Source organism: Delphinus delphis, chromosome 11 (assembly GCF_949987515.2).
Source record: "Delphinus delphis chromosome 11, mDelDel1.2, whole genome shotgun sequence".
NCBI classification, from domain to species: domain Eukaryota; kingdom Metazoa; phylum Chordata; class Mammalia; order Artiodactyla; family Delphinidae; genus Delphinus; species Delphinus delphis.
The window spans coordinates 95801033-95813417 of NC_082693.1; the positions used below are offsets into that span (position 1 = coordinate 95801033).

The window sequence follows — 12385 nt, forward strand, 5'->3', positions numbered from 1 at the left end:
AAAGCCCCAGTGCGCCAGAGGGGCCCGCAGAGCCCTCCACTGGATCATCTCACCACGTGTCCCCTCCCTTCCCCAGAGGTTCCAGTACGAGCAAGTCCCCGGCAACCACTACGTCCACATGAACCAACCCCAGCACATGGCTGGTATCATCAGCTCCTTTTTACAGAGCAAGGAGAGGATCCCAGCCCACCTGTAGCCCTGGGCCAGGGGCTACAGACGCCTGCTCAGCCCACGACTCCCAGCTCCCAAGCCCAGGCCAGGCGTGGTGGGGACAGGGCCCCCTGGTCCTGAAGACCAGCGTGGCCGGAAGAGAATCCTGTGGCAGAGCTGGGGGGGGGAGGGGATACAAGATTCTGACACTAACATCTGTGACTTCAAGGGGGAGACGGTGTCTGGGTGTGGGAGTTACCTGTTTTGTGACTGGGTAGCAGGCAGAGGGAGGGGCTGGGATAGGCCCACCGGCCTTTTGTAGCCTTCTCTTGCCGCCCAGCTGGATGAAAAATAAAATGTTCTTGTATTCTTTCTGCGTTTGAGGCTGTCTCACTGCCCATGGGGCTTCTCCGTTAGGCAGAAGGGGAGAACACAGCAGACACTCAGCCCTGAGAGGAGAGTCCAGAGACAGGCTGGGGACAGAGCCCATGACAGGGAAGGAGCCACTTTCTGGGCCAGTGGCTTCCGGAGTCCAGGTCCTTGCGCCGGGCCCCAGGACTGCCGAAGCACAGGAGCCAAGGGGTGACACTGTCCTTTACCCCACATCACGTGGGCTCAGATCTCTGGGGCTGACGTGTGGTCCCTCAGCCTGGGCACGGCCGCTGAGATGAGTGCTGCAGGCCCTGTGTCCTCGCTGGCCACGCACTGCCACCCAGTCCCCACCCCTCTCCACGGGGCCCGCGGGGGGTGAGGCTCAGTAGGGTCGGAACTTGCGCTGGGCCCGCATCAGCTCGATCCTCTGCTTGTCCTCCTGGAACTTCTTGCGCAGCTGCGCGAGATCTGGGGTGAGAGGGGGTAAGACGAGACAGGGCCGGGATCAGACAGGCCGAGCGGAAGCTGCCCCCGCTGCCCCCCACTCACGAGGGCAGCAGCCCCTCCCTCAGTCCCCACTCCCCGCTGGGGGCACTCCGCACAGCCGCCCCCCTCCCCCGTCGCCTCTGCGGTGGGAACCGGAACCAGACTGCAGCCCAGTTGGAGGGCAAAGGCTGAAGTGGAGCAGAAGGGACACCCGAGGTTTCAGGCGGAAAATTCACCAGGTCGAAGAGAAAGCAGAGAAAGCCACAAGGCACTTGCTCCCTTACTACCCCGCCTCCAACACGCCCCCCAAGGTGAAGGAAGAAGGTTCTGGGGCTGCTGGGAGACCCCCGGGACATCTCTCCCAGCCCCTCCTCACGGCAGCTATCAGGCCGGGGGCGCGCGTCAGGAATAAGGGGCCTCCACCCCGAGACTGCCACAGAATTCACGCGGCGACTCCGGTCACCAAGGGTGACCGGGTCGGGACACCGGGTGTGGGGTTTTGAGCCCAAGGGAGGGGAGGCTGGTGGAGGCCCGTCAGGCGGGGCCAGAGGAGCGCAGAGCGAAGGAGCGGTGGGAACGGTGTGGGCAGGAGCAGTGAGGCAGGTGAGGGCGCGGTGTGACCAGGTGGCGGGGTCAGGGCCTCCCCCGTGCAAGGCCAGGACCCTCTCCCGGGTCCACGGGGAAGCCGTCCTGCCAGCAGGAGACCAGGCAGCCCGGGCTGCGAGCTCAGCGTCATAGCCCCCAAGAGCAGCCACAGGTGGTCAGGGGCTCCCTCTGCGTGTGGCCACCCTCTGCGTGTGGCTCCTTGCCGGAGGCTGACAAGGGCCTGGAGGTGGGGCCTACATCCCAGGTGCCTGTGCAGCCTCAATACCCAGAAGCACCCGCAGCTGCCTCGGGAGCAACAGGGAGCCCACGACACGGGGACGCTGCCAGGCTGGGACCGTAACCCCAGAGCCTGTTAGGAAGTCTGCGCCCAAGAACGCCCTACCCGCCCGCAGGCCTGGCGCCTGCCGTCAGGAGCTCCGTGTCTGGCCAGGGCTGGCAGAGCGGCCACAAGACCGCGTCCACAGCCTGGGCGCCCAGGGCAGGGGGCCGAAGGACAGGGGCCTGGGGCGCGCCCTTACGCTCCATCTTGGTCTCGCGGTGCTGCCAGGCATAGAAGTTGAGCAGCTCCTTGCGTGCACGCTTCCGCTTCTCCCTCTCCAGCACCCGCAGGCTGGCCGCCTCTGTCCTCGGGAGCACCGGCCGCCGGCCGCGGCGGGTCACCTTCACCCAGCCCTCCTCGTCAGGGACCCCTTCCTCCTCCTTGGCCTTAGCCTCCTCCTGCAAAGAACGTGGCCCTGGGATGGGCAGGTGCCTGGGAGCCACCCTGCGGCCCCAGGAGCACCTCACCTCCCCCTCTCCGCTCTCCCTCCCGTGCCCAGGACCGCCCTGGCGCCGCACCCAGCACCGTGTGAGCGGCTGAGTGTGGGGGAAGGGCGGGGGGCAGACGTGCCAACGCTGCCTCCTCCTCCACCCTCGACCGTCCTTTCCCTAGAGACCATTCCGAGACTAGATGTTACCCAGCCAGGAGGCCCAGGGCTCAGCAGAGAGAGAGGAGCCTGGACTCCACCAGCTGCCCGTGTGGAAGCCCCACCTCAGCCATCTTCTCGTCGTACGTCTCCATGAACGTGTCCACCTCGACTCTCAGGGCCTCCGGGTCCGGCACCGAGTCTGCGTAGTCTCTGATCCACTCTGAGGGAGGAGGGAGCGAGAGAGAGACGGATTCCAGGCCCGCCCCTCGGGGCCCCGCCCAGGACCTTGCAGGCCAGGTGGGGTCTTCTTGCACAGGCCGCAGGGAGGGAGACTCGTGGGCCAGGGTTTGGGGCGTGAGGAAGAGCCTAGTGGTGGCAAGCTGGGCCCTCACCTATGCCCACCCCGAGTGCCAAGCTCAAGCCTCCCACACCTGCTCTGAGGGCGAGGGGACACGGCAGACGCCAGCCCACAAAGCTCCCCTCCCCAACCCAGGGCCCAGGAAGAAGGCGCCCGCTGGCACCCGAGGTACTGACTGTGAACGCCGCTCTTCACAGGGTGACTCTCTGTCGAGACCAGCAGAGGGCCCTTCAGGGCCAAGGCAGCTGACACCCCACGTGGCTTCTGGAACACCACGTAGGCCACCTGGAACCCCTGGGAGGAGAAGAGATGTCAGTGCCAGGAGCCTTCCCATCCTCCCCGCCATCCCAGGCCTGGCCCAAGGGCTCCCCCCTGCCCTCAGCCTGACTTGTCGCGGGGCCGGGGGAGATGTGCTGGGCTGTTCCTGAACGTGAAGGTAACCAGGAGGTTGTTCTAATCCAGGGGAGGGGCGGCCACACTCCTAGTTATGCAACTTCTGCTAAAAATGACCCGATCCCACCTCTTCATCAGGGAGAGGTGAGACACTCAGGACTTTTGTTCCAGGTGTGGGAGGGACTCAGGGAAGAGCGTGTCTCCCTGGGCCAGGAGTGGACAGACAGATGGGGCGCTCACTAGTTCAAACTCCACTAAACAGGAGGAGGTGTGGACTCAAGGCACACAGGGAAACGAGGCCCAGGCCACCAAGCCTAAGAAAGAATTGACCTCAATGCGGGACGCAGCGGGTGGCTCAGGGAGGCCCCTTGGGCAGTGAGCAGAGATACCCCTGAGCTTTCACCCAGGACAATGGAAAGAGCCAGACAGGACACGGCAAATCTGGGAAAGGAGTGGAGCTGTTTACCTGACAGCCCTCCTAGACCACACAGGCCAGGACTGGCCTGAGCACAGGGAACGCTTGCAAGTCCCACTGCCACCCCTGACACCACCTTCCCCTTACACACTGGGGACACTGCCCTAGCCCGACCCACATCATCCTTCAAGCAGACCCCAGTGGTGGAGGCTCACAGGAACTGGCTTGGGGTGAAAGAACTTTGACTTTGGCTCCTTTGGGCTCTCAGCAAGATCCGGCTTCTCCTGTAACTCCACCGACTGGACAGGGCCGCAGGGGGACAGCAGGCGGGACAGGCACTCCTGCCGTGGCCGGAGAGAAGCACAGTATGAGCGGCTACAGGGCCTTTCTGGAGCCTCCCTCTGCCCTGGGCGGCACTGCCAGGGGACCGGGGCCCAGAAGGTCTCGGAGTCCAACCTGGGGGCGTGCACAGAAGGCCTGGGCAAGCCACCACCTCCTCAACACAGAGGTCACAACCCTGGCCCCCCCACGGCCCCAGACAGCAACCTTGTGAATTTTCATGTTCAAAGCTGTGGGTAAAAAGTCCACTGGCCGGGGACTCGGGAGGGAGGACACAGAGGTGAGACAAAATTCAGGTATAAGCTTTTTGGTTTTATGACAGGACCCTGCTAGAAGCACGTGCCCAGGATACGCTTGGTCTGTTCCTGAAAGGGATTTCTCCGTTTGAAAGTGAATGATCCGGGACTTCCCTGGTGGCGCAGTGGTTAAGAATCCGCCTGCCAATGCAGGGGACACGGGTTCAAGCCCTGGTTTGGAAAGATCCTACATGCTGCGGAGCAACTAAGCCCATGCACCACAACTACTGAGCCTGCGCTCTAGAGCCTGCGAGCCACAACTACTAAAGCCCACGTGCCTAGAGCCCGTGCTCCGCAACAAGAGAAGCCACCGTGATGAGAAGCCCGCTCACCGCAACTAGAGAAAGCCTGCGCGCATCAACAAAGACCCAATGCAGCCAAAAATAAATAAATAATAAAATAAATTTAAAAAAAAAAAGTGAATGACCCCTAAAGTAGGAGTGGGTTCTCAACTTTTAAAAAAAATTATTACAAGAACAGGTGGGACATTTTTACTTTTATTCTGAGTACTCTGATTTTATACAAAAACCAACTAAGTTTTACTACCTGAATCAGCCATTTAAAAAGAGTTAAATCTGGGAATTCCCTGGCTGTCTAGTGATTAGGGCTCCATGCTTCCACTGCAGGGGGCACGGGTTCAATCCCTGGTTGGGGAACTAAGATCCCACATGCCGCGAGGCACAGCTGGAAAAAAAAAAAAAAAAGAGTTAAATCTACTCCGCTGGAATCAGGATGCTGGTTATCCTTGGTGGGGGGAGGGGCATGACAGGACTTCTGGGGGTGCGGGTGATGTTCTGTTTCTCCACCTGGGTACTGATGCCACAGGTTCACTCAGTTTGTGAAATGCAGTGAGTGCTACACTTGGGTCCAGGCCCTTCTCCATACATACACTAGTCTTCAGGAAAAGTTAAAAATGACACCCTCTCCTCTCACTGTTACTTTTTCTCTTTAACTGTAGAGGAATCTTTTAGAAATTAGTATTTCTTTTCTGTAAAAAAACATCGAAAATCCAGCAATTCCTTTAGTTTCTCTTCTGTAAAATAATGAAATACTAAATTTAACAGCTTTTTTTTTTTTTAACAGCTTTTGTGAAAAAAAATTAACAGACATGTCTGCATAGTAGACTCAGAGGTAATTTTATTTTCTTCTACTTTTCCTATTTTTTACTATGGACATGTATCAGATTTTTATTTTTTTTAACATTTATTTACCTATTTGGCTGTGCTGGGTCTTAGCTGCGGCACGAGGGATCTTCGTTGTGGCATGCAGACTCTTAGTTGCGGCATGCGGGATCTAGTTCCCCAACCAGAGATCGAACCTGGGCCCCCTGCGCTGGGAGCACGGAGTCTTAACCACTGGACCACCAGGGAAGTCCCGTCCCTCAATTTTTTTAAAAAAAGACAATGATTATGTTGTCAGATGTCACACAAGTAGTTGGCACAACTTTCACAATACTCAAGAAGAATGTTTGAGAACATGTGTCTCTGTCTTCGTATGGAATTATGGTAGACAGAGACAGTTATGCACCGATCGCTTTAAGCAACAGAACATTTCAGCGGTATTATTAACAGTACCTGCAATGGACATGTATCAATTTTATAATCAGGGGAAAAAAATACATAACTCAAACAATTCTGGGTAACATACAAAAAGCTCTGGGTTCCCTAGGGAATTATATTTTTTACCACACACCTTTAAAAGGCCAATCTCCTGTCACAAGAGAGGCAGCCTTACAGATACCACCCCTCAGGGCTTCAGTTAGCTGTTTCCACTGCACCACTAAGGACTTGGCGGGGGGCCCATAGGAGCCCAGCTCTGCCTGGAGCCCCCGCCCCAGGCTCAGGTTCCCTCCCAGGCACCAGTTTACCTCTGTGCAGTATGGGGGCACATTGAGGACAAAAAGGGTCCGTTTCTGAGGCCAGGAAGACTTGGTGCCTTCTCGAACTTTGTGCTCTCTCACATAGAGGTAATGAGAAGACTGCTGCTTTTCAGAGAATTTGATGGGAATGGCTGGAAGGAAAATGGGGACGGGGAGGGACAGCATGAAAGTCAGGTTCAGGCTGTCCGCTTCCAGTCCTGTGTGTCTGTCTGTCCATCCATCCTTCACTGAGCCCTTCCCCTAGGCAAGGCCTGTGCAGGGTATTATGCAGGCTGGGAGGGTGAACAGATAATCTGCCCAGAAAGGGCTCCCAAGCTTGCGGGAGAGAGAATGTGAACAGGATGCGTAAGGAGAGAAGTTCCAACTCCGCTGCTCTTGGGGTAAACAGCCAAGTCCTTACCGTGGCCGCCTCTGCAGCCTCTCCTCACCCCACCCTCCCCCCTCCACACCACATGCTGGCCCCTCCGGCCTCCTCTCTGTTCCTCCAATAAGCCAGGGCCTCACACATGCTCTCCCTTTCCTGAAACATCAACCCTCGTCCTTCCACCCATCCTTCAGGTTTTCACTTCACTTCCTCAGGAGAGCCTTACACGCCAGGTTAGATCCACCTGCTCTGCGCCTTCTTACCTTCTCTCACGGTCTCTATGTCTCTATTTGTGTGATTTTTTTTTGGCCACACCATGGCATGCGGTATCTTAGTTCCGCGACCAGGGATCGAACCCGTGCCCCCTGCAGTGGAAGCACGGAGTCCTAACCACTGGACCGCCAGGGGAGTCCCTTGTGCGATGATCAGGCCGATAGCTGGCATTGCCATAAACTTTAACCCTCATCAAGCTAAGGAATGTTCTGCTTTTCTCACCACCTTCTTCAGAGCACAGTGAGGATACAGTTGCAACCCCTGCGCTCAGGAAGCTCACATGGCGAAGGGAGAAAAGGACAAGAAGTAAGCATGTAACAAGGTCGTATCAAATAGGAAGGAAACACACAGAGTGAAGTAGTGCAGGGTGATGGGTGGCAGAAGCCTGAGGACAGGCCATCGATCGGGACCAGCTCTTCGAGCAAGAAACATTAAAGCTTAGACCAGAATGACAGGAAGCCGTGGAACAGCGCAGAGCCGTCTGAGGAAGAAGACCCAGTAAGTTACAAAAACGCTGAGGGTGTAAAGAGCTTGTTGCCTCAGAGGAACAGAAAGAGCTGTAGGTTAGCAGGAGCCAGGCTATGCGGGGCCACGCAGGTCAATGGTGGGAAGTGTGGATCTTGTTTTAGGTGCTAACTTTCGCCTCTGGAGGGAGTTCAGTGGGTATGGGCGTGTGAGGCAAGCTCTGATTTAAATCTGACTTTAGAAAGAACATTCTGGCTCCTGGGTGGAAAACGGAAGGCAGGAGAACCAGTGCGGAGGGCACAGGCCAGGTGAGCGCTGAGGGGGCTGGACTAGGAACTGCAAAGGGGAGCTGGTAAGCGGACGAGCGCACCTCAGGGGGAGAGTGTAGACGGACGCGGGTTCGCCCTGAGAGAGCGTAGACAGAGGTGGCTTCACTCAAGGAAAGCGTTAACCAAACTAGGCTCGTCCCGGGCGAGTGGAGCCAGATGGGAACAGGGCGCCGCGCGGGTCTTGGGGGGCCCCGGGCCTCACAACCTTCCGGGCCTCATGTCCAACTGTGTGGCTGCTCCTGGGGGCCCAGAGCCACTGCCGACCCCGAGCCTCCTGCCGACGAAGCCTGGCCGTCCCCCGGCCCCGCGTCCCGCAGCCCCTCACCTGAGTAACCCGGCGGGCTCAGAATCCCCTTCTCAGACTCCCGCGCCGCACGCTTCCTCCCGCGCGCCACCATCTTGCCAACCGGAAGCCGCGGCGGTCGCTGGGAGTTGTAGTTCGGCTCAGGGAGCCGTTTCCGTGACGACGGCCGCGCCTGGGGGCCCCGCCCCTCGGTTCCAGGCCCGCCTATCCCGGCCCCTACTCCCCGACCCCCCCCGCCCACTCCCTCCCGCCGTGCTCCCAGGGCGCCACCTTCATTTGCTCGGATTAAAGTCTGACCGTGAATGTGGGGGTAAATTCCGTAGAGCTGGGCCGCTCACGGGTGCGACCTCTACTTTCCGTTCATTCATTAATCCATTCCACAAATAGCAGTGAATACTCCTGGCACTGTCCTCAGCGCTAGAGATACAGGGGTGAAATAAAATAGAGCCTTCCCAGAGTTTATTTTCTAATGAGGGAAAGAAACTATGACCACTGGGACTTCTCTGGTGGTTCAGTGAGTAAAACTCTGCGCCCCCAATGCAGCAGGCCCAGGTTCAATCCCTGGTCGGGGAACTAGATCCCGCATGCATGTCACAACTAAAGATCTCGCATGCCGTAATGAAGACCCGGCACACCCAAAAATAAACAAATAATTTGAAAAATTATAATAATAAAAAAGAAACCAGTAAACATCTAAGAAGCAACATATAAAGCACACGCATCAGTGCAAAGTGCGGGGAGTGTGGTGAGAGAAGGTGTTGTCATTTTAAATAAGACGAAGCCCTCATTGAAGTGACATTGAACAAAATACTGAAGGAGGTGGGGGAGCAGGGCGTTCAGGTGAAGAGATTCTGGGCAGAGGGAACTGGCGAGGGGCCCTGAGGCTGGAGCCTACCTGGTGTGGTAGAGAAATAGCAGAGAGCACAGGGAGCCAGAGGAAGAATCGGTCAGGGGGCAGGGGCCTTGGTGGGTCAGGTAGGATCGGGTAGGCCACTGGAAGCACTTTAACTGTTACTCTAAGTGTGATGGGGGCCACTGTGGGATTTTGAGCAGAGAGGAGTCACTGTATTACAGTTAGACTGTGGGGGGCAAGGGCAGCAGCGGGGTTGTTTAGGACACCATCGCAATAATCTGGGGGAAAGATGATGGCTTGGTCACCAAGGAAGTAGTAGTGGAGGTGGTGAGAAGTAGTTGGATTCTGGGTATGTTCTGAATAATTCCAATGGGATTTGATGACCGATCGGGTATGCAGTGTGAGAAAAAAGAGAGATCCAGGACTACTGCCAGGTTTCAGTGTCTGAGCAACTAGAAGAATGGTGTTGTCATTTACTGAGATGGGAAGACTGTAGGAGAGGTGGGCTTGGAGCAGGAAAAGGTGGGCAGATCTGGACTTTGCCGTGGACCACGTTGAGATGCCCATTAGACATCCCAGGGGAGAGGTCAGGTGGGCAGAGAGATATGAAACTGAAGATCACAGAAGAGGTCTGACTTGGGAAATACATGTGGGAGCTGGTGATGTACAGATGTTATTGAAAGCTATGAGAGAGGGTGTCATCACCCAGGGAGTGAATGTAGACAGAGGAGAGAAGTCCAAGGACTCTATTTATCTGATGACCAAAGGCCCACTCAGACCATGTACCCAACTCCCCTTGAAATTTCCAGTATTCCCCTTGTCCCAGTGTACAGTTACTTCTTGGAAGTGGCTGTGGGTCCCTTTGGGGAAGGCCTGGTGGAACTGCTACTACAAATGTTTGCTCTGGCATTATAGCATTCTTCTCAAGGGAACCCAGCCTCCCTTTCAATCAGTGACCTCTGGGTCTGAGGACTGACTTGGGTCTGGAAACTGGGTGAGGGGTTGAGATTTTTTCCATTAGCAGCTGGCGTTAGCCTCCTGTTTACTTGTTTTCCTTCTTTCTTTGATGATAAAAGTCAAGAAATATCATGGTTGCCATAGTCCCTGGGAATACCATGGTCTGCGAGCCATCAGCACAGAACCCTGCAGGCCCACGCTCCCTGGCTGCCGCTTGGCCTTGCTCCCGTTCTGGTAGTTACATCAACCCCAGCCTCTGCTCTCTGGAATCCTGTCATCCCCACTGACCTCTGGGAGCCCAGCTCCAAGGTACTGTCCACCCCTCTGGCCTCAGAGGCAGCCGCCCGAGCCCCCTGTGGCATCAGTGATCCTCACTCGTGCATCCCTTGTGCTTGAGTGAAGGCAGCTCCTGTGGGCCCTCTGAGCATGCAGCCAGCTGGGTTCTCTGGTCTTACGTCCACCTCTGAGCCTTTTGGTCCCTTCTCAATACCCTGCCAAGATCGTCCTGTTACCTCCCTCTTATTTAGTGGGGCCACCATTTCTTCCACACTTCAAGGAGCCATCTCAGTGGCATATCAGGACTGGCTCCAGGGCTCTTGCCAGATCACATCCTGAGCCTCGGGGGAGTGGCTCCATGTCTGTGAACCCTCCCTCACCCAACCTAATATTCTGCTCTCTTCCCACCGGAGCCCTCAAGACCCACCTTGGACATGGTCTTGTTCTGCTGGCACATCTCGGCCAGTTTCTGCAGCCAGTGTGGGGAATCATCTCAGTTCTCTCATGGCAGGGGCAGGACTTCCCCAGCTGGGCTGTGGGGAGACGCGATCATAATTATTGGTCCAGAAGCAAAGAGGGAATTTAGGGAGCAGATCTTGAGGAGGGAAAGCATTGCTTCAAGGCTTCTACCTTAGGGGGTGTATTAGTCAGGGCTCTCCAGAGAACAAGAACCAGTAAGATATAGAGATAGATACATAGATAGATAGATAGATAGATAGATAGAAGAGATTTATTATAAAAATTGGCTCATGTGATTATGGAAGCCAAGAAGCTCCATGATCGGCTGTCTGCAAGCTGGTGGTTTGGTTAAGTCTGTGTGTGGAGGTCTGAGAACCAGAAGCGCGGATGTCTGAGGGCAGAAGAAGATGGATGTCCCAGCTCAAGCAAAGGGAGCCAATTTACCCTTCCTTTGTCTTTTTGTTCTGTTTGGGCCCCCAACAGACTAGGTGATGCCCACCCACACTGGTGAGGGCCATGTCTTATCCAGGCTACCACCGATTCAAATGCTGATCTATACTGGACACACCCTCACAGACACACCCAGAAAGAATTTGTTTACCAGTTATCTGGGCTCCCTTATCCCTGTCAAGCTGCCAGACAGAATCAACAATCACAGGGAGCTCCCTGCTGGCCTAGTGGTTGGGATTCTGGGCTTTCATTGCTGGGGTCCAGGTTTGGTCCCAGGTCAGGGAACTGAGGTCCCGCAAGCCTCATGGGAAAAAAAAAAAAAAGAATTAACCATCACAGGGGGGACTTTGCGTGGTCTCCAGGTAAGAGGCTGCTATTCTTAAGCAAGAGGGAATGGGCCACTTCTACTGGCTCAGGGGGTTAATGGGAATCTGGGGTTCAAGATCCTTAAGCCCATCTACCAGATGTCCCCCTGCTAGGTTTCAGTGTCCCACTCCTTCCCTTCTGTGACCATGACTGGAGCACAGGCTTTAGCAGAGTCATCTTTTTGGCCTGCTTCAGAACTCCACTCTTCTCAGGCAGGTTCTGGGCCTTCACCAGTACAGGCTGCAGTAGACAAGAGTCTTTAAACACTGATATTGAAACCTCCTGGCTTTCACACTGGGCCATGGATTGATAAATGTCTGTCCTGAGCCTGTTATTTTCTCCCTCAGCACATCATTGCCACTTAATAATAATCAAGTTCACTTTCCATATAAATTACCATTGCCCCATGTATCTCAAATGTTAGAGACATTACCTAAGCCAGTGTACCCCCTTCCCCAATGTGCCCCATCCCAGGGCAGAAGAGATGAGTCTTAGTAATTATGAGATTCAGCATGCCAAGTGTTATCACAACAAGTTTCAGCTAGCTGTTGCTGCATAACAAATTTCCCCACAACTTAACTGCTCAAAACAATAGCTGTTTTATTACCTCTCATGATTTTGTGGGTTAGGAATTTGGGCCAGGTGATTCCTTTGCTCCATATAGCATTGACTGAGGTCATTCAGTTTGCATATGGTCTGGTCTGAAGGGGCCAAGTCAGGTTCACACATATGTGGCATTTTAGCAGGGATGGCTGGAAGGCTGGGCTCACGTGGGACTGTCAGCTAGAGCACCTACCCATGGCTTTCCCAATATATGGTCTCAGTAGTGAGTCTTCATACGTGGTGGCTCAAGGCCACCAGAGGGTGTTCCGGGGGTAGGAAGTGGGGAAGTGGCCAACGTTTCAAAGTCTGGGGCCAGAAGCTGGCTGAGTCATGTCTGGTCAAAACAGTTACAGAGCCTACTCAGATTCAGGAGGGGCACAGACCCCACCCCTTGAAGGGAAGAGTGTCAAATAATTTGCAGCTATCTTTAATCCACCATAATACCTACTCCAGTTACTGTCACCAACTGGATCTTTGTTGCCAT

General features: G+C 55.4%; 2 protein-coding genes across 5 annotated transcripts in view; one reads left to right on the plus strand and one right to left on the minus strand.

The window, feature by feature from the left end:
• The window catches only part of SERHL2 (serine hydrolase like 2), a 33299-nt gene extending 32821 nt beyond the window's left edge, over positions 1-478 (plus strand). For 3 of the 4 annotated variants that reach the window (XM_060025783.1, XM_060025782.1, XM_060025781.1), the window contains exon 12: positions 77-478. In XM_060025783.1, the coding sequence (XP_059881766.1) occupies positions 77-196 (120 nt within the window). In that variant the 3' untranslated portion in view covers positions 197-478. The remainder of the gene's footprint in view (positions 1-76) is intronic. The other variant, XM_069541217.1, reaches the window with a different exon arrangement.
• Positions 476-8040, minus strand: RRP7A (ribosomal RNA processing 7 homolog A). Its single transcript, XM_060025784.1, has 7 exons — positions 7959-8040; positions 6191-6333; positions 3904-4029; positions 3057-3174; positions 2645-2742; positions 2133-2331; positions 476-990 (listed from the first exon to the last, which is right to left on the minus strand). Exons 1-7 carry the CDS (start codon positions 8029-8031, stop codon positions 905-907), a joined length of 843 nt encoding a protein of 280 aa, XP_059881767.1. The 5' UTR covers positions 8032-8040; the 3' UTR covers positions 476-904.
• Between the last annotated feature and the right edge of the window lie 4345 nt (positions 8041-12385).